Genomic DNA, 18916 nt, shown 5'->3' with positions numbered 1-18916 from the left:
CACCCAAGTTGGGATATGTTAATATATATGTTAATAATGTTATAATTATTAATATATATAATATTATAATTACATATATATATATATATATATTAGCTTTATGAATGCTTTTCATTTTCCCTTCTAGAATATTACAACTTTAGGGGCACCTGGGTGGCTCAGTCACTAAGCGACTGCCTTCGGCTCAGGTCATGGTCTCAGGGTCCTGGGATTGAGCCCCGCATTGGGCTCCTTGCTCGGTGGGAAGCCTGCTTCTCCCTCTCCCACTCCCCCTGCGTGTGTTCCCTCTCTCACTCTCTCTCTCTCTGTCAAATATATAAAGAAAAATTTTTAAAAAATCAAAATAGAATAGTGCAATTTTAGGAAAGGAATTTAATTCTTTCAGGTTCTTTGGTGTCTGCTTGTGGCCTAACATAATTAACTGGTCAGTAATACAAGACTAATATATCTGGACTTTCAACAAATATTTAGTAAAAATAAATGTGCCTCACATTTTCTATAGTAGAAAAATTTTTTCTACTCTCAGAGTTATTTAAGGGTCTTGTTGAAAAGTTCTAGAGAAGTATGGGAAAAAAGAAAAGAACCATGAGATGACAGAGGACAGAAGCAAACATAATTCCAAGAGATGTTAAGGAATGTCATTTGTAATGTCTATGATCTTGTGCCAGTAGCTTGCCTTCTCTGGGCCTCTGTTTCTTCATCTAAAAAGAAATTGGGGTGATGGTCCTACTTACCTCCAAGATTAGAAAGGCTAAATGACACATTCATAAGGTGCCTGCTATGGTATTTGCCTACTACCTAGCTGGTGACCAAAAAGCAATTGGTTCCCACCATTGCATCTTACCAAGAATGTCCTATACCTCTCAAGGAGGGAGGAGAAGGAAAACTGGTGAAGTTTAAGAACACTGAATCCCATATAGACTTATTTGTTTGTCTCTTGACCCTCAAATGACCTGAGTTTACGCTCTCAGGTGACTCTCACCTAACTGTTTACACAAGGAACACCTCCTTGGTACACAGAAATGCATTTTCCCACCAGGCTCCAAATACACCGAGCTTGGGCTTTGCCAGGAATTTTGCAGAAAAGCTGTAGAACAATTTGCATCACAGATGGTTCCCTTTTCATTCAAGTGTTGAATCGGGAAGACTTCCTGAGGTCTGATCACTGACTTTGGACATTGAGTGGAACCATTTTAATGTGAATTCACTGAGAAATGTCTGCAGGAAAAACAGGTCCAAATTTAAAGCCTGTAGACAATTTAGGATCCATTGCTTATGTTTGAAAGCTTTCAGTTTGCCCTTCTCTCGAAGATGAACCTATTTTAAATAATTAAAATCAAACCATTTTCTAAGAATAGGAATAAATCTTTAATGTAAAGTATAATTAATTTCCTAGTCTTCTAGGGAAGATTACATTGTTTGAGGGTTGCCTGTCTTGCTTGCTTTTCCTGACCCCCTTTTTTTTTACAATATTATTATACATATATTTGAGAATAGCAAAAGAAGAGTATCAAACCATCATTTTGAGCATCTTTAACAATGCCAAGGAAAGAATAGGCGTTTATTTGTTGGAGAGTGGGGCTTAATAGCATTTCCCAAATTGTGGTCTGTGGAAAACCAATGTTCCAGTCTCTAATTCAGGAGAACTGAATAAAAGTTCTTGTTGTCCACTCAGTTTGGGAGCCACTAGAGTCTGTGGTAGTTCTGTACTTTGAGGGGTCAATTACATATTAGCGTCTTGTTGAATCTAGGAAGTCTGGTGACACTGGGTTTACCCCCTCACTTTCCAAATGTATTTTAAAATGGAATCTCTTTATTGGTGGAAGGTCCTTTTGTGAATGACAAGGTCTGGATTCTGGTTCTGTTAGGGTGAGTCCTCCAGAAAGCAGATTCCAAGATGGCATTGGTCTGCTCAAGATTTATTTGGAGAAAAACCCGGGAAAGATCAAGAGGTAAGAGCAGGAGGAAGCAAGGAGAGTCTTCAGACCATGATGCAGGAGTGACATCTATGACAGAGAGCGGAAAGGAAGGGGAACTGGGTTGGGAGAGTCTTCTAAGAAAGCCTCCTCCAAGTGGATAAGGATTCTGGCGGCCCAAGTCATCCACTGAAGGAGTTCTAAGTCTTGCAGAAGGGCCTGAAATAGTTTTCTGGCTGTGAGTAGTCTTTAGCTGGGAGAAGTTCATGGGCAGTGTGGCCTCAGTGAGGCACAGGGTTGGGTTGGGAGGTGTGACAGCTGGAGCTGTCAGTTAACGATGCTTTCTGTAGCTGGAGATCTGAGTGGCACATTTCATGAGTGCCACAATTTCTAGCTGTGCCCCTTGTTAGCCAAGCAACCTTGAGACTGTCAGTCAAAGCTTCTGGCACCCAAGAAGTTAATCTACTAAACAAGAGGAGGGCAGATCTGACCCTTCTGCCTCATATAGCTGCTGTGATGCATAGCCACATATGAAAGCTGTTTGTATTCTGTGAGCATTCCAGAAATAGAGAAGGTTTTTGTTATAGGGTAGCTGTAGGCTTTTCAAGTGTATTAGTTGCTAGACTGCTGTTGTCTTGCTATCACCGCTCTGAATTTCCCACAAGCCTACTACCGTGCTGGGCATCTAATACGTACTGAGTAAATGTTTGTTGAATCATGATAACGAGTGTTGTGGGTTCTCCAAGGAAACAGTCCATGACACTGGCTGTACGTGGGATAATGATTGCAGACACTGCGCTGCAATCATTTCCTCTGGCAGGAGACCACATAGCAGAAGGCAGAGCATGTGGGATGGTGGGGGATGATTCCTGTTGATTTGATCTGTGCTTGTATCTGGATCCAGTGTAGCAGCTTTGTGGTAAGGGGACTCTTTCCCAGAGTGGGGACGGCTGGAGAAGTGTTGCTCAACCCCCTTGCTTGGCAATGTAGTCTCTCTTTTGCATTTCTAAAATAATTCTGAGGTTAATTGAATTGTAAAGACAATTCCCAAACTTCATTGTAGATAATTGTATAGCATCATTCCCCTGAAGTTCATTTTCCAGAGTTGTTTACCAGTTACACTTGTCACTGCTTTGAGTTTTTGCCAGCTCAGCCTTTGGGGGAAATACTGGGCAGGGCTAAAAGTATTCGGAGGCAAGCACAGGAAAGAGGGTAAGTGTGGTAGCAAAGGTGATTTCTTGCTGGGTAATTTCTTAGCGTCTACCGTAGCTCATCTATTTGACTTTTCTCTTCTGAGGGGTGGTGGTTTTGTCTATTCCTTCTTTGTACATTTCTTTTCACTGGCTCAGTATTTTATTCAATAAATGTTTGAGAAATGAACCAATGAATGAATTACATGTGTGGTCTGTGTGCTGGGTGCTGGTGAGACACTGATGAGTTAGCTAGACTGAGTTCCTACCCTAATGGAAATTTTTGTTTAATGAAGGTGGTAAACGCTAATGCAAAAGAATCACATTAAAGTAAAATTACAAGCTAGGATCAGTAATGAAAAGAAAAAGCACTGAGGATCTGGGGATCTGCTGAACCTGGGAAAAAGCCTCTGACAAAGTGATGGTGTGACCCTGGAGGAGGGGATATCGTTAACTCAGCAGAGGTGTGTGAAGCCATGGGGATTCAGGCATGGAAAGGAGAAGGTGCAGAGACCCGAAGGTAGGGGCATGGTCCCATCAAGTCACTAAAGGAAGGTGGTGTGGCCGGGGAGGTGGGTAGACAGCAAGTAGCAGGAGATGCAGCAGAGAAACAAGGCTGTGCATGGGGTCATTCATTGGATTCTTCCCTGCAATGAGCAGGCAACCAACATTTGCTGTAGTGTCTACTGTACAGCCAGATGCCATCTGCTGTCAGAATGGGTACTGGTATCTGAGTCAGTATCTGAGAAGCCTCGTGGGGAGGGTATCACTCTGCAAACAAGGAGGAAGAAGTTTAAATTTCAGGAGGAGGGATGAGAACTTTAGCAGGAGAATGGTTTGGGCTCAGGGCTGCTCAGCTCAGATAAGAGTTGCCGCAGGATCTCTGTGAAGAGATCAGATGAGGGGAGGAGGTTTGGTTCCTTTGAAAGGATTAGGGGTCTGGAGACTGGGTTCCAGCTCTGACGGGGCCAGGATGAGCTGTGCCACCTTAGGAGATGTCAGCTCTGTGGTCATGAGTTTCCCCACCTGTGACAGTTGAGTCTGGGACTCACTGACAACTGATGACCTTGGCTTCTGAGGGGGATCAAATCTCCCATGATCCAGAATGGAAGGAGGGATGCACGGGAGACCTGCTCTCAGTCTGTGAACCCTGAGCCGAGGCTCATTTCTCTGGGGACAACGTGCATTCAGCTGTAGATTTTAAATGAGGTTGCTTCGGGAAACTCCTATTTAACTTGCGCAGTCCTTACCTGCAAAACCTGCCTCCCAGGCCCGTCCCGCACTGGGGACTGACTGCCTTCCTCGCTTGGTATCTGAACTGTGGGGGCTCTTATGCCACCGGTGGGCCCATGGGCACTAACTTGCCGGCCTTCCCCGTGAGGTACTCAGTGGAGTGAATGAAGCCAACATTCCTTCCTTTCCTGTGACACGGATACATGCTAGAGGAAGTGACCAAGAGCAGGTGCTGTTTTCCTGGGGCTACCATAACAAATAGCCATAAATGTGGAGGCTGAAAGCTACAGAATCTATCCTCTCACAGTTCCCGAAGTCAGAGGTCTCAAATCAAGAAGCTCACAGGACTGTGCTCCCTCTGAATGCTCTGGGTGGGGGGGGGGCATCCTTCCTCACTTCTCTGGTTTCTGGGGGCTCCTGGTGCTCCTTGGCCCATGTCCACATCGGTCCAATCTCTGCCTCTGTTTCCACCTAGTCTTATCCATGTCTTCCCCTTTTCTGCTCCTTGTGAGGGCACTTACTGGATTTAGGGACCACTTAGATAATCCAGAATGATCTCTTGAGGTCTTTAACTTAATGTACATCTGCAAAGATTCTTTTTTGCAAATAAGGGTATATTCATATTTTCTACATGGGAATATCTTTTGGGGAGCCAACATTCAAACCACTATAGACAGAGTTTCTGAGGCATTTGGCACCAAAATTTCTTCTTTTTTGTTTTATTTATTTTCCTCCCTTATAAACTTGACCTCTTTGAAATAACATCAGGACCCAAGTCATAGTGAAATGCCACAGAGATAGCAGCCAGAGGGCCTGAGAGCAGAGGCTCTGAGATCGGGTGGCTTCAGTTCAAATCCCAGCATCTACCAACCACTCAATGGCTCAGTTTTGCCATCCACACATTGGGCACAATAACAGTTTCTACCTCTGAGGGCTGTTGTGGGTCTTAAATAGGTTAATATTTGTAAAGTCATCTAGAATTAGCTTTAAGTAAATAAGTGAGCAGGGGACAGTGTGAAGGATTAAAAGGCCAGGTTGGATGGCTGGATAGTGGCTGGAAAACACCCAGGGCTTTGGCACCGTCTGGAGCTAGGGTTCTTCTGAGTCCTGATCCACCCGGGGCGACCTGACTTGGAATGGAACATGTCAATGGCCCCTCCTCTCAGGACCTGCTCTGAGCTGCTGTGTTTGCTGATCAGAGTCTTGGGATCTGGCAGCCAAGCCCTGAGGAGGATGTGAAGTTCAAACAGAGATAGGGAGCTACCGGTGGACACACATGGAAAGGCATTTCCTGGGAGGCACCTGCCCCTTGCGAAGGAGCAGACTTCTGCCTCCTGATATCCACTCCCCTGGGCTGCTGCATTCTAGAAAGAAGCTCCCCTCTTTCCCAGACTAGTGTTGGACGCTGTGCCTTGTTCCCCGCTGACCTGTCTTGGGTCCAAGAAGTTAGCGAGCACGAGTGCGTCTGGGCACTGGTAGGAACACCTGCTGGTCAAGGTGAGACTCTGGTTCTAATTGCTGAGCTTCCTTGCACCCCCTGCTTGAGGTGGGCTGCTGGAAGCCCACAGTGCTGCTGCTGCTGCTGCTGCTGCTGCTGCTGCTGCTGCTGGGTTTCCTCTGCTTGTTCTTAGAGTGAGCTGCCTGGGGAGGGAGGGTGGCAAACAGAGCGCAGAGCCCCGGCTTTGGTGACGGACAGCTATGTGGCTGTAGGCAAGTTACCAAACATCTCTGAGCTGCGATGTTCAGCATCTGGGGAGTAAGGATTCACAATATTTGGCTCCTCTTAGGTTCTTGAAAAACTGTGGCTCTGACTGCTGTTTGGGAGGTAGCCTACAGTGGAGGTCTGCCAGGCCCGAGTTTGGGTGCAGCTTATGGCTGTGGGATCTAAGGCAGGTTACTCAACCTTTTAGATTTCCATTTCTACATCCCGAAGGGAGACTGAACCTTTCTATCAGATGGTTGTTGGGATGACTATATTTAAAAAGATGTATGCAGAACCTTAACCCGATGCCTGGCTTATCCTACATGCCTAAGGGACAGTGGCTATTATGACTGTTCCAGAACACTTGGAATGATGGTAATCAAGACATTGAATATATTGAATACATTATACATTGTATAATGGATAACCAAATTTTGGCTCAATCCCGATGTAGTCTGGAAAGAAAAGTATTCAGTCTTGGAATGGCCTTAACTCCTTTCTGTTCAATGTGATACATTTTTTTTAAAGATTTTATTTATTTATTTGACAGAGAGAGATCACAAGTAGACGGAGAGGCAGATAGAGAGAGAGAGAGAGGGAAGCAGGCTCCCTGCTGAGCAGAGAGCCTGATGCGGGGCTCAATCCCAGGACCCTGAGATCATGACCTGAGCCGAAGGCAGCGGCTTAACCCACTGAGCCACCCAGGCGCCCCCAATGTGATACATTTTTGAAGACAGCTGAAGAACTTCCAGTGAAATCCTGTGGCGCTTTCTATGTGTATGCTCTATCTGTCCATCTGTCCACCCGTGTGTCCGAACGTCATTGAGCTCTGCTCTGTACCAGGCGTTGTGCCAGACACTGAAGGCACAGACATAAACTAAGCATGATTACTGGCTTCAAAAGCTCAGCATGTAATAAAAGAGAATGATCTTTTTCAAGTTAACTATTATGCTCTGTGGGATAAAGGCTAAAATAAGGATAAGAACAAAGTGATAGGAATCCAGAGGACTGAATGACTTCTTCCTCCTTGCAAAACTGGAGAACCCAGAGATAATATTATTTATTATAATAAATAACAATCTCCAAATAAAGTTGGGGAAGTTTGACATATTTTCAGGTTTGCATTTTCCAGTCCATGAGCATGAAATATCCTTTACTTTATCTTTTTTTTTTTTTTTTGGTAACTTCTAATGTACAGGTCAATTTTTTAATTTTTACTTAATTTAAAAATTTTTAAATTTAATTTTATTTTTTTTAACATACACTATTAGTTCTGGTATACAATATAGTGATTCAACAATTCCACAGAGCTTAGAATGATTCCTAAGTTTTAATTTTTTTTGTCCTATTACCATATTTTTTATTTACAGTTTTTAGTTTCTAATTCTTTGTTTTGGTCCAGAGAGGTATTCTTGATTTTTGTATATTGGCCTTGTTTCTAGATACCTTGCTACACTCACTTAGTGATTCAAATAGTCAAACTTTATTGAGTTGGTAAGGGCTTCTAGTGCAGTGTTAAATAGAGTGGGTGTTTGTGAACATCCTTGTCTCATTTTTTTTTTTTAATCTTAGGGAGAAGTCTTTCAATATTTACTATTGATAGGATATGAACTCTAGGGGGTTTTGTAAAGAAAGCTCTCTGCTCTTCTACTTTGCAAAGGTGGCTACAGGATGGAGACTAGTTTGCAGCAAGGAGAGAGAAGGAGAGAGAACGGAGAGGCAGGAAGACCAATTAGATGTTTCTCCACAACAGGAGCACTGTTGATGGATGCAGAGGAGGGAAATGCTGGGCTCTCTGTTTCCTCAGTGGTTCTTACTTAATCACGGCTCCCCGCATAAAAGTTTCAAAAGAGAAAAGAGCAGCAAGGTTTCCAGGACTCTCTTTCTCCGGGTGTCCCACCTAGTGTTCTTTAAGATATTATCCAGTGTTTTGTGATAAGGGTGTGGTCAAGTCAATTTAGAAAAATCTGAATGCTATGTCATGCGCTTGGAGAGTCACAATGTACATCAGCATTGTTAAAGGCTCTGGGGCCCTACAGAAAACATAGCTACTTAATTTAATATAGCACCCATCCTTCTATCTTCAATGTCCATGACACCAAAAAATGAGGCTTGGAAGGAATTTCCTAGGTCCTTTCTTTACCCATCATGGAACTAATGACTCTCACTTTGACAGTATCTTTATATGTTAGTGGATCAGCATCTCTGAGGTGATAGCTACACCCTTCTCTTTCTTTGTTATGTTCAAAACCCATTGAGACATAGACCTACTCATCAACTAGGATCAAAATATCATGTCTATTGCTGGTATTGGATTGGAGGAAGCTGTATGGATTGGAGTCCAGATTGGTTTTCAAATCTTTTCCTGAGAATCAGATGAAGTCAGTGCACAGCTGCAGGGAGGAGAAGCCCTGCCTCAGTGACTTCTTCCACTCGACATGAAGTGGAATAAAATATCCTGTGACAAGGTAGACCCAAAGAAGAGAAGACCACATGGGAACAGGAGCCTTGGACCTTAACCCAACCCAAGGGAGGAAAAGCCAAACAATGGATGCCATACTATTATCATTCTGCCAAAAGATAATCAAGGAATATATGGGAAGAGGAAGGTTCTGGAAGTAAAGAAAAAGAGAAAGCCTGGAAAGAGTAGGACTTTGAAGACTTCTTTATGCTGAGACACAGGGAGGGAGAGTTGCTTGTTCCAAATGTTGGGAAGCTGCCTGTAGTCTATTTTTTGGATGAGAGTTTAATTTTTTGTCTTTAGGAAAACAGAGATCAGGTCTCCAATTAGTCTGGATATGAAGAGGATAGAATAAGAAAAATGAACATTTTTGTAGGGGCCCAGGTAAGAGAAGGTTTGGGGCTGGGAAAAATTTCACAGCCCTAACTCTATTGTCTGCCAGTATTTATTTCTCTTTCTTGCACTCACCAAGCAGTCATGGGCTGATCTTAGCTATAGAGGAGGAGCAGGAGAGGTTGGAGGCCAGTGGCCACAGGTTGAAAAAGGTGTCAGTTGTGAGCCCTGTCGGCATGCTGCCAGTTGGGCAAGAGGCACCTGAGGGGAAAGTCCCCCTTTTCCTGGGAAGTCCTATAGCACCAGCCTTCTACCACCTTGTCCTTGAACATTGGCAAGCCCTCTGAAGGTCTGTCAGGGGCTGGCTGAACCAGGCCAGCTCTATACCATGTGGCTCTGAATCATTCCCGAGTCAGCCTTGGTTCAGAGAAACCACAGGAGGAAGGATACATTACCATCCTTGGAGGTGCATTTCCTAGACTCAGCTGAGTCTTGCAGGGGCAATGTCGAGGTTCTCGGTGACTGTCTGTGAAGTTGGTAACATTCGGATCTCCTTATGATGGCCACTGAGGCTGGAATGGACAAAGTGAGGGTCTAACAGAGAAATGTTTATTTTACTGTTGCAGTGAGGTGGGAGATGGCAAATCAGAGTATGCCGGAGCGAGCTGGTTCCCGTGAGGTTGGGAGTCATTGCTCAGTCTATTTGGGCCATTGTCTGGGACACTTTGGACCCAAACAGAGGACTGATCCCGCTCTTTGAAACTGGAGGAGTCAGTTCCTCCAAGGTTGGATTGATTCTATGCATAGTAGAGAAGGTGACAATTCTGTGGGCTAATCACCAGGATCGGGGTTGGGTGAAAGAGGAGCTGAGGTAGGATGATAAAGGCCAGCCTACCAAATATATTCAGCTGGTGCTCTGAATTTCCCAAGTTTCACAGCTCCCCTGTGGCTGAAAATTTGTCTTTGAATTTCCCTTAAAAACCATACACCTTCTCTTTGGGAGGAAAGCTCTCTGGCACTAATTACTTACACACAAGGATTTCCAGCACTGCTGCACATTAGAATGACCTTGGGAATCTGAAAGGTACTGAGCATAGTCCTCACTGCTGACCAGTGACATCAGACCTTCTGGGATGGGATCTGGCCGCAGTGTGGGAGACCATTTTCGAAAGCGCCCCATAGGAGTCCAATGTACAACCAAAGTTGGGCACCGTTGCCTAAAGAAATAGGAAATAGAGCAGGTAAGTTATTACAGGAAGATAATGGGGAGAGAGGAAGAAACATTGCAGTCTTGGCAAGGCAGGGGGTCCCGTGGATTTATATTTTAACAATCTTCAGTCAAAATCCACATTATGGCTATTTCTATATTTGGTGGTTTTCCTTTAATGAATATATCCCAGTTTTAAAAGTAAGCATGAGTACACGGAGCAGATATTCCTCGGTAGGCAGCTGGGAATTTATCCAAGGCTCTCTGGATAACCTCAGAACAGTGGTAAAGCTTGGTTTTGCTTTATTTTTAAGGTAGTCCTGATTACATAGAAGCCCATTCTTTTAATAAGGAATTTTAAAGTTTGTAAGAGTTTACCATATAAATAAATCCACAAATCAAAGGTGGTTTTTTTTTTTTTTTTTTCATGCTGGATGTTATGACTCTGGTTTTGGAGGGTCAGGGGCACAGATGACCTATATCCTGTGTCCTCTTAGGTGGGAGAAGAGCAGCAAGGGCTAGTCCTGGTCACACCCGTGGACTCAATTAGCTTAGTGTTTGGCTGCTTGGCCTGAGCTGATTCTACTCCACATTGCAGATAGAAAAGGTGATTCCAGAGGGGGAATTTTGTGAGGCAAGTGGAAAACCACATGGAGACCCTAATTGTGAGCCATATCCTAACCCTGGCTCCAGGGAGCCAGGGACATGAGAGGACATTAATTATTTGTAGAGTTCCTAACAGTGCAGCATGAGCACACAGTGAGGTCATATATGCATAACACCCCACAAAAAAAGCAGAGTTAACTTTATGGCCACTTCCTGCAGAAGTGGAGCCTGAGCTCCGAGAAGTCCCGTGGCCAGCCCCACTGGCATAGTTAGAAATGGTAGAGATGAGACCAAAACTCAGGCCGTTGAGCTCCTCCTCCTGTGTGTTGGGCTGGCTGCCTTCCTGGCAGTGCCGGCACTGTGGGGCCACCTGGAGTGGTGTCACCTGGAACAGAGGTGCTGAAGGGAGCCTAATAAGCGCACTGTGTAACGTTCTCATTGTTTGGATACAGATAGCGGAGTCATGGTAGCTTTCACCCTGAGGAGACCAGGTTGGTATGGGGGTTTCTGTATGTCTTGATTTACCTTGGGGTGGCCCTGGGAGGAAATTCAGTAGATCTGAAGCCAGAGAGCCCCATCCTTCTTTTGTGAAGTGGGAGGTTCCCATGCTGGACTCCTGGGCACACTGAGAAGGAGAAGGGGGGCTGATGGCTCCTGCCTTGGGGAACTTCCTTCCTGATCTACTGGTTGATCCCTATATACTGGCTGGAAACCCCTGACAACGTTTCACCTGTAAAAATGGGAAACAGTAGCATCTGCCTCGTGGTATGTTGTGAGAATCTTTGGAGATAATATGTGTCAAATGGTGCTCCTGGCACAAAGTAAACATTGATCTGTGCTTAAAAGTATTAGACTCACTCAGAATATTGTAGCACATTTCCTTGTCTCCAGTGTTGTAATACAGTATTTTGTAGCATGTTTTACACTGTATAAGCTTTGTTCACCACCGTATGAATTGGGTCAGAAAAGCCCACGTGGGAATGAGATATGCTCATCTGGGCTAAGGGTCTGGTTCTAAATTTGAGAGCTAACAGGAGATGCAAGCAGGCCTGTGAGCTGTCTTCTGTCTCCAGTTCACTCTCTGCTGCCCAGTCTGCCAGAGGCATGATTATTCTGGGCAAGCAAGACATGCCTTCTCTCTACTGCAGATGACAAGTGGCTGAGGAGGAAAAATCAATTTTCTTCAAGAAGCATTTCATGCTGGGAGTCATGCTGGGAGTGCCCTTGATGACTGACTCAGGATTTCAGGCAAACAACCTTGTGTGTTTGTGGAACAAATATCAACCCATCCAGGAGAGCCGAACTAGTTGTAAATCCAATGGGCATTTACTGCAAGGCTCTCTGGCTTCCTTGGTAGCTGGGTCTGAGCTGTGCGTAGAGCAGGGCTTCTTGGCACTGGTTCTTCTCCAAAGCAATTACAGATCTCTGGAAGTGGTTCCAGACATTGGTCTCTTTTAAACTTCATGAGATGCCCCCGATGGTTAGCAGGGCCAAGAGCGCCTGATTTCAGTGGGGCAGGGGGACCCATCTTTCTCTCTGCCTCTGCCCTCACCAGTCACCTCAGGCACGATTTAATGCCTCAGTCACTGGCTGCCTGATGGGGGATTCAGAATGCTCAGGCCATCTGTGATGAGGATGTCAGCTTCCTGCAGGAGCATCGAGTCTCCCTGTGGTAGATACTGTCATTTATTAGTAATGACTTCCCGTTTGCTGATGGAAGTAACCCGGAGTTTTCAAATAGTCTGCAGAACTCATTGGCCAAGTCCCAGGGGACATCAGATTCTGCCTCCACGAAATGATGATAGCACTGAGCCCTTGGATACCGCACTGGCAAGTCAGGGTTTGGAAGATACGGCTTTGACCCTCTGCTTGGTAACTCTCTATTGAAAACAGGAAAGTTATTGGAAGTTACCTTTAAGAAATTTCAGAAGAGGGAAATCAACCTTGTGTATGTTCTCCTGAGATTCTTGGGAGACTGAGAGTTATTTGCATCATAGAAGATGGTAAATCAAAGAGGGAAAATGTTACCTCCAAAACGGGCACATTCCAGCACTTTCTGTATACCAGGGAAAGCCCTCAGTGCTTTACTTACTTCACTTCTTTTTATTCTCATGATTCTATAAAGTTATTGTACATTATTATTTATTTCCATAAATTTGTACCCATGGGGAAGCTGAGGCTCAGAGAAATACTGTGACTTGCCCAGTCCATCCATGTCTGGGGGCTTCCAGAGCCCATTCTTTCCATTCTACTTTATCTCAGCATCTTAAAGGACCCCCAAGACCCCATAGTCCCCCTCTTCTGATGTTTGTCCTCTACAATATCCTTTTCCAGCCATTGGTGACCTTTGCTTGTATACCTCCAGGAACAGAGAACTCACTCCCACTCAGTGCCGTTCATTTCACTGTTCAGACAACACTAAGGTGTAGGGCTCCTTAATTCCTCAGTTGAATTAAGGCAGGACATAAAAGTAATAAGTAAACAAATAAGTAAGTAAATGAAGAAATAAGTAAATGGAGTGAACTTCTGTCACCTAGTAGCTTCCACTCATTGGTTCTAATCCTACCCATTACAATAGTAACAGCATAACTAACATTTATTGAGCAACTGGTATGTTCCAGGCACTGTGCTAAATGCTTTACATTTCTTATCTCACCTTATGCATGAAGAACCTGAAGTGCAGAGAGTTTCAGGCTGCACAGATAATGCTGGGACCACAACCCAGACAGCCTGATGTGGGGTCCCTGGTCTAAGCCCCTCCTGAGTCCTATGTCCGTAAGCTCACTGGACAACTTTGATGGCCCTTCACTTCCCTCACGTAGCTCTGGGACTGCAGGGTTTTCCTGGAAGGTTTGCTGCTCTCTCCTCCCTTCTCCTCTGTTCTGTCCTTGTTCTTCCTTTCCCATCCTCCAAGGGCCCACCAGCCTGTCTGACTCAAGACCAGGACTTTCTTCTGAACTGGGTCCATCAACCGTTCCATCCAGCGTTCAGACTCTCAATTCCAGAAAAGGATTCTCTCAGGAGCACTGTGCAGAATGCTTCTGTTCTCTGTTAAGACAGAGGAGCAAGCCATTTCCTGGGATAGAAGGAAGCCCCAAGTAGCTTCCATCCACAGCTAATAATGCCAACAATAATAGTAGCTGATATTCTGGGAACACATCATGGGTGTGCTGAGCTCTGTACTGGTGGTGGGACCCCAGTGAGTCTGTGGGTCTCTTGACCTTGAAATGTTCTGGGACGCCGGCTCTGGAGATTGTGTTCACTCTGCTCAGGGTAACCTGCTCAGCCATCCAATTGTTAAAGCCTGGGTTCCTGTGGTCCTGATGCTCAGAGCTGTGTGACCTCAGAAAGAGCAACTACCCTCTCTGGGCCTTGTCTTCTCATCTATAAGATGGGTAAGAGAGGGTTGCTGTGATGATTAAGTGATGTCATTCACTTGAGTACCTGGTACAGGTAAGTGAGGAGAAATAGCAAAATACCAGCTGGGGCTCCTCATAGTCCCATTTAAGTTCTGGGTGGACCCATGATTTCTGGTGGGGTTTCATGGTTTCTGCAAATGTAGACTTGTCTGAAGACCTTGTTGGGTCATCCTGACACTGGTGTTTTGGTCCCCATCCCCATCCCCAGGGTGGAAGAGAAGGGTGATCAGCTTCCAGGATAACTCAGGGTGTGTGTGTGTGCGTGTGTGTGTGTGTATGTGTGTCCTCAGATGTCTGAATGACTCGAAGTTACTATTACAGTGTTATTTAGTTTTTCTTCTTTTCAGAAAGGGGATGTTTGGGCTCAAGTTGAAGAAGAAGAAGAAAAAAGCAGAGACGGGGCTAATCCTAGCCAATAAGGCTGCCCAAGGTAAGGCTTTTGGGGGTGGGGGAAATGCATTGCCCTGCAGCCTACAGGTCTCATGGAGCTGAGCCCTCCAGGCTGAGAATGGAGCTCTCCCTCCATGGGAGCAAGGTGGGAAGTGTGCTGCCTGCTGGGTCTTTAGGCCCTGCTGGTCTCGCAAGGATGGCATCCATCCCAGGGCTGCTGGTCACCTGGTCACTGGGCCAACTAGGGTGCGGTGGACACCGGCTGGGCCATGGAAGAGGACCCCAGGGAGAGGCTGCAGCAAGGTTCAAGCTCCTGATTCCTGTCCTGATTTGCTCCGTGGCCCAGGAATCTCAACACATTTGTGATTCTCAGTTTCTCCCTCTGTGAAGTGGGCACCATGGGGGTTGCCGGGCTGGCCTCACATGCCTTGAAGAGGATCCAGTGAGAATTTAAAAATAAGAGTGAGGACAGCAACTGCTACAGGAGAGGCTTATTTGTTGTCTCATTTGACCCTGCCATCATCCTACCAACGGGTGTTGCTATCCTAGGTTTACAAAGAAGGTAGTAGAGATGCAGAGAGAGAAAGTCAAATGTGGGAGCTGCTGAGTTTGTAGGGCACAGTGGAAAACGAAAATGTAAAGCCATTGTTAAGAAATTATGAAGTTTCTGGAGGGCAACAGCAGAGGATTGGGCTAAGTGTGATGAGGTCCTTTAGATCACAGGACCCTGTGTGGCTGCACAAACCTCAGAATCTGCCCTGAGACTGGGAACACAGAGCCATGAAGCAGTGAGTGGGATTGGGAGGTCAGTCCAGGCTGTCTGAGATTGCGTCCTCCGAATGGACCATTCACTTCTTCAAAAGAGCAAATGAATCCCCAAGGTACAGTGTGAAGTGTGCCAGTGGGGCCAGACCCAGCATCAGGTAGACTCACAGGTTTGTTGAGTCAAAAAGGATTAAGCACATTGGATGGGCGGTTCTGTGGTGGTCTCCTAGAGGCTTCTGCCCAGTGCCCCTGACAACAGCCAATGCAAAGCCAGCTTTCTGGACCATTTCCAAACCAAAATGGTGCAGTGGGTCTGCTTTATCTTCACCCCTCTTGCCTCCTTGGGGGGCCTCCTTCAGCTTTCACTGCTGCCTCCTGTGGGTGTCCTGTCGCTTCATGTCCCTGTCTCCCAGCTCACTTCTTTTCCTCACATATAACCTACAATGGAAATCTATGGAAACTCATTCAAACCAAAGTGTTGGTAATAGCAATGAAGTCATCCTTGGATGGGATGAGAAGCATTTTAAGTGGGGACACGGCTTTAAGCTGCTGACCAGGGAGTAGGTAGAAAAGGCTTTTAGGTCTTTTCTGGTATCCTTGAAATTAGGACCCTGCAGTAGGTCCCAGGGCACAAGGTTGAATAAGCCAGTCCCTTACTTTCAGGAGCTTATGAAAAATAATATTTAGGACACATTTAATTAGTCCCTGTTGCTTTTTAGCTGACATGCATCATTCATGAGTCTAAAACGTAGGTTCCTTTGCATCTGTTTTACAAGAGGTGCAGAGAGGTTAAGTACTTGCCCAAAGTTGCACAGCTAAGAATTGGAGAAACTGGCTCCCCAGCAGAGGTCAATCTTATACAAGAGCCTGGGTTTTTCTACTCTATGGGTCAGCCTCCAGGTAGTGGCCACTACTGACTACACTGGGGAGGAAAGAACAAGCTGGTGGGGATTTAGGGCAGGCAACCTGAGCCATTCCAGAGAAGCTGGCTCCCCTGGCTCATTCTAATTAGAGTCTTTAGCCCACAAAGCAAACAGGGCAGAGAGGTACCAGGCCCCTCCTAGAAAGCAAATAGCATTCATGCTGCTGGCCAGGGGCTTGCCCCGTGGGAGACTGATAAAACAAAGTCCATAGAACTGAGGATACTTTGGTGTCTCTCTTTTTTTTTTTTTGGCCTGGTCTGGGAAGTTAGGGCTTTCCTGGATGAAATGTTTGAATATTCTCCAAGTCAGTGCCTCTCATATCTGTGTATTTGAGGCCCTAGAGTGGCTCTGTCTTAATTTCATAAAATTCCAATGATCCTAACCTATCCATTAATTAGTTACCCAATGAAATTATCGAGTCCCTCCCATGATCAGCCATTCTTTCATTTCCTCAACAAGTGCTAATGGATGGTCTGCTGAGTGCTGGGTCCTGTGCTAGATTCTGGTATAGAACGGTGCACTTGAGTAGGGTAGAGGGAGGATAGCCCTGTGTAGGACTCTTCTGTTTGCCTTTCTGAATCAATTCTCCACCCTCCTCCAGCTGTTCTGGGTCCCAGGAGGCTGACCTGTATTAATGCAGAAGCCAGGTCCCTTTCCAGTGGGATGCCCCAGCAGGAAGACTGAGGAAAGGGGGAGTGTGAGCTTGGATCCAGTGGCTAGATGTGTCCCTAAACTGAACAGTTGTAGGGAAGCTGACTGGGTCTGACTTCCTCTTCTTCCATGTTCTGGTAACTGTTCTCTTGCTTTATTTTTGGGGTCTCCAAGCACAAACAGCTTGGCTGCCTTGAGCCCCAGATAGCTGCAAAACTCTTTGTGATTTTCCTGTACACACACCTTTGTAAAAAGTCCTCAAATCATCCTGTTCTGAGGGAGGGGGATGGGCAAGCCTCTTTTATCTACTGAGACCTGAGGAGGTAACCGCATTACAGGTTGAGAAGAGGGCTATAAAGAAAATAGACAGTAGAAATATAACACCTCTGTGAGGTAGGTAATGTTGCCCTTGCCTGGCTTTATAGATGAGGAAAACAGGGCTGAGAAGTTAAGTAACTTGCCCCAAATCATGACGTTAGGAGATTTTTTCTAATCATAGACGTTAGCAGAGCTGGGATTTCTACCAAACCTTTAGAGTCGGGGTTTTGAACTACACCATGCAGTCTCTTTGGTTTTTGCCAAAAATTTGCCTAAGAAGTGGTTCTTAATCTTTGCTACACATGAGAATCACCTGGAGAGGTTTTTTTTTTTTTTTTAAATGGACATCTGGGCGACATCCCAGATCAACTAAATCAGAAGCCCTCTGTGGGGGAAGAGGCGGTCTGAAAAATATGTTTATTATCCATTCATTTAAATTTTCTAGACACTCATGGATTCATTTCCTGTGGCTGCTGTAACAAATGACCACACACTGGGTGGCTTAAAATAACCCACACTAATTTTCTCATAGTAATGGAGGCGGGAAATTCACAATCAGTATCTCGGGGCCGAAATAAAAGTATTGGCAAGGCCCTACCCCCTCGGTAGTATCTGATTCCTGCCTCTTCCATCTTCCGGCGGCTGTGGTGGCGTCTGGCCCATCTCTGCCTTGTGATCACAATGCATTTTTCTGTTCTCCCTCTGCCTCCTTCTTTTAATGATACATATGATAGCAACTAGGACCCACCTGTACAATAAGGGATAATCTCCACTGCAAAATCCTTAACTTAATCAAAGTCCCTTTTTCCAAGTAACATTTACAGGTTCTGGGGACTAGGACTTGAGGTCTTTGGAGTATATAATTCAACCTATGACACCTTTCTACTCAAAATAGGCCCTCAGACAGCAAGAGCAGACTTTCCTGGGTCATTGTTATTAGAAATACAAAGTCTTGGGCTCCACCCCAGACCTACCGAATCAGAATCTACATTTCAAAGCTTCTCAGGTGATTCTTATGCACATTAAATTTTACTGAGGAGGTTCAGAGGGAATAAATGACTTGTCTGAAGGTCCACTGTGACAAGGTCATGACTTGAAATCACGTCTTTCAGTTCAAATCTCGGTTTCTTTCCATAATGCCATGCATATAAATCTACTTTTTTTTTGGAAACAGAAGATGAATATATAAATTTTCTTTTTTTAGAAAAATTAAGGTATGTGCCTTTCTTTTATGTTAAGTTTCATGCTGCAGGGACTTGTCCACTTTATGGTGATTGTCATAGTGCGGGGACAGTTGAGGCTCAGATCACCACTGTGTATCCTAATAGACAGTTTTCTTCCTTTGTTTGCTTCTCTAGATGACCAAAGTGAAGCTGAGGCACCACAGGAGGGGCCTTCTAACCAGGAAGGACCGGGAGGAGATATGATTTATGATCATGAATCTGTCATTCCTATTCCTGCTGCTCCTCCAAAGAGAAGGTACAGTGTTGGTGCAGGCAGTCAGCACACATTTGCTGAGCACCTCCGGTGTGCAGGTACCTCTGCAGGTTCTGGGAAAAAGAGAATGATACCTGATCACTGTCTGCAAGGAGCCAAAGGTCTAAGACAGGAAGACAGACGTCTGTTTCTACTTCTTATCCTCTATGGCAGTGCTGGCCTCTTGATACCAGTCAGCTGTTAGCAGGCCAGGGGCCCAGCTCTATCAACTTCTGGCCTTCAATCCCCTGAGTTAAGGCCTACTGTGCCTCATAATTCAGGAACGTCAGCAACAACAGGAGACAGACTCAGAAGCTGTCCCTCAC

At 45.3% G+C, this 18916-nt stretch overlaps 1 protein-coding gene across 1 annotated transcript in view; it reads left to right on the top strand.

Annotated features, from left to right (window-relative positions):
* Positions 1-2763: 2763 nt before the first annotated feature.
* Positions 2764-18916, top strand: part of FER1L6 (fer-1 like family member 6) — a 123372-nt gene continuing 107219 nt past the window's right edge. The window contains exons 1-3 of the mRNA XM_032873449.1: positions 2764-2835; positions 14415-14497; positions 18473-18593. Of these exons, the coding sequence (XP_032729340.1) occupies positions 14422-14497; positions 18473-18593 (197 nt within the window). The 5' untranslated portion in view covers positions 2764-2835; positions 14415-14421. The remainder of the gene's footprint in view (positions 2836-14414; positions 14498-18472; positions 18594-18916) is intronic.

The sequence above is a fragment of the Lontra canadensis genome, unplaced genomic scaffold, assembly GCF_010015895.1.
Source record: "Lontra canadensis isolate GAN:19392208 unplaced genomic scaffold, GSC_riverotter_1.0 scaffold49, whole genome shotgun sequence".
In the NCBI taxonomy this organism is placed as follows: Eukaryota; Metazoa; Chordata; class Mammalia; order Carnivora; family Mustelidae; genus Lontra; species Lontra canadensis.
Note: the sequence above shows the minus strand (reverse complement) of the source record. Positions and strands in the feature narration are given on the sequence as shown.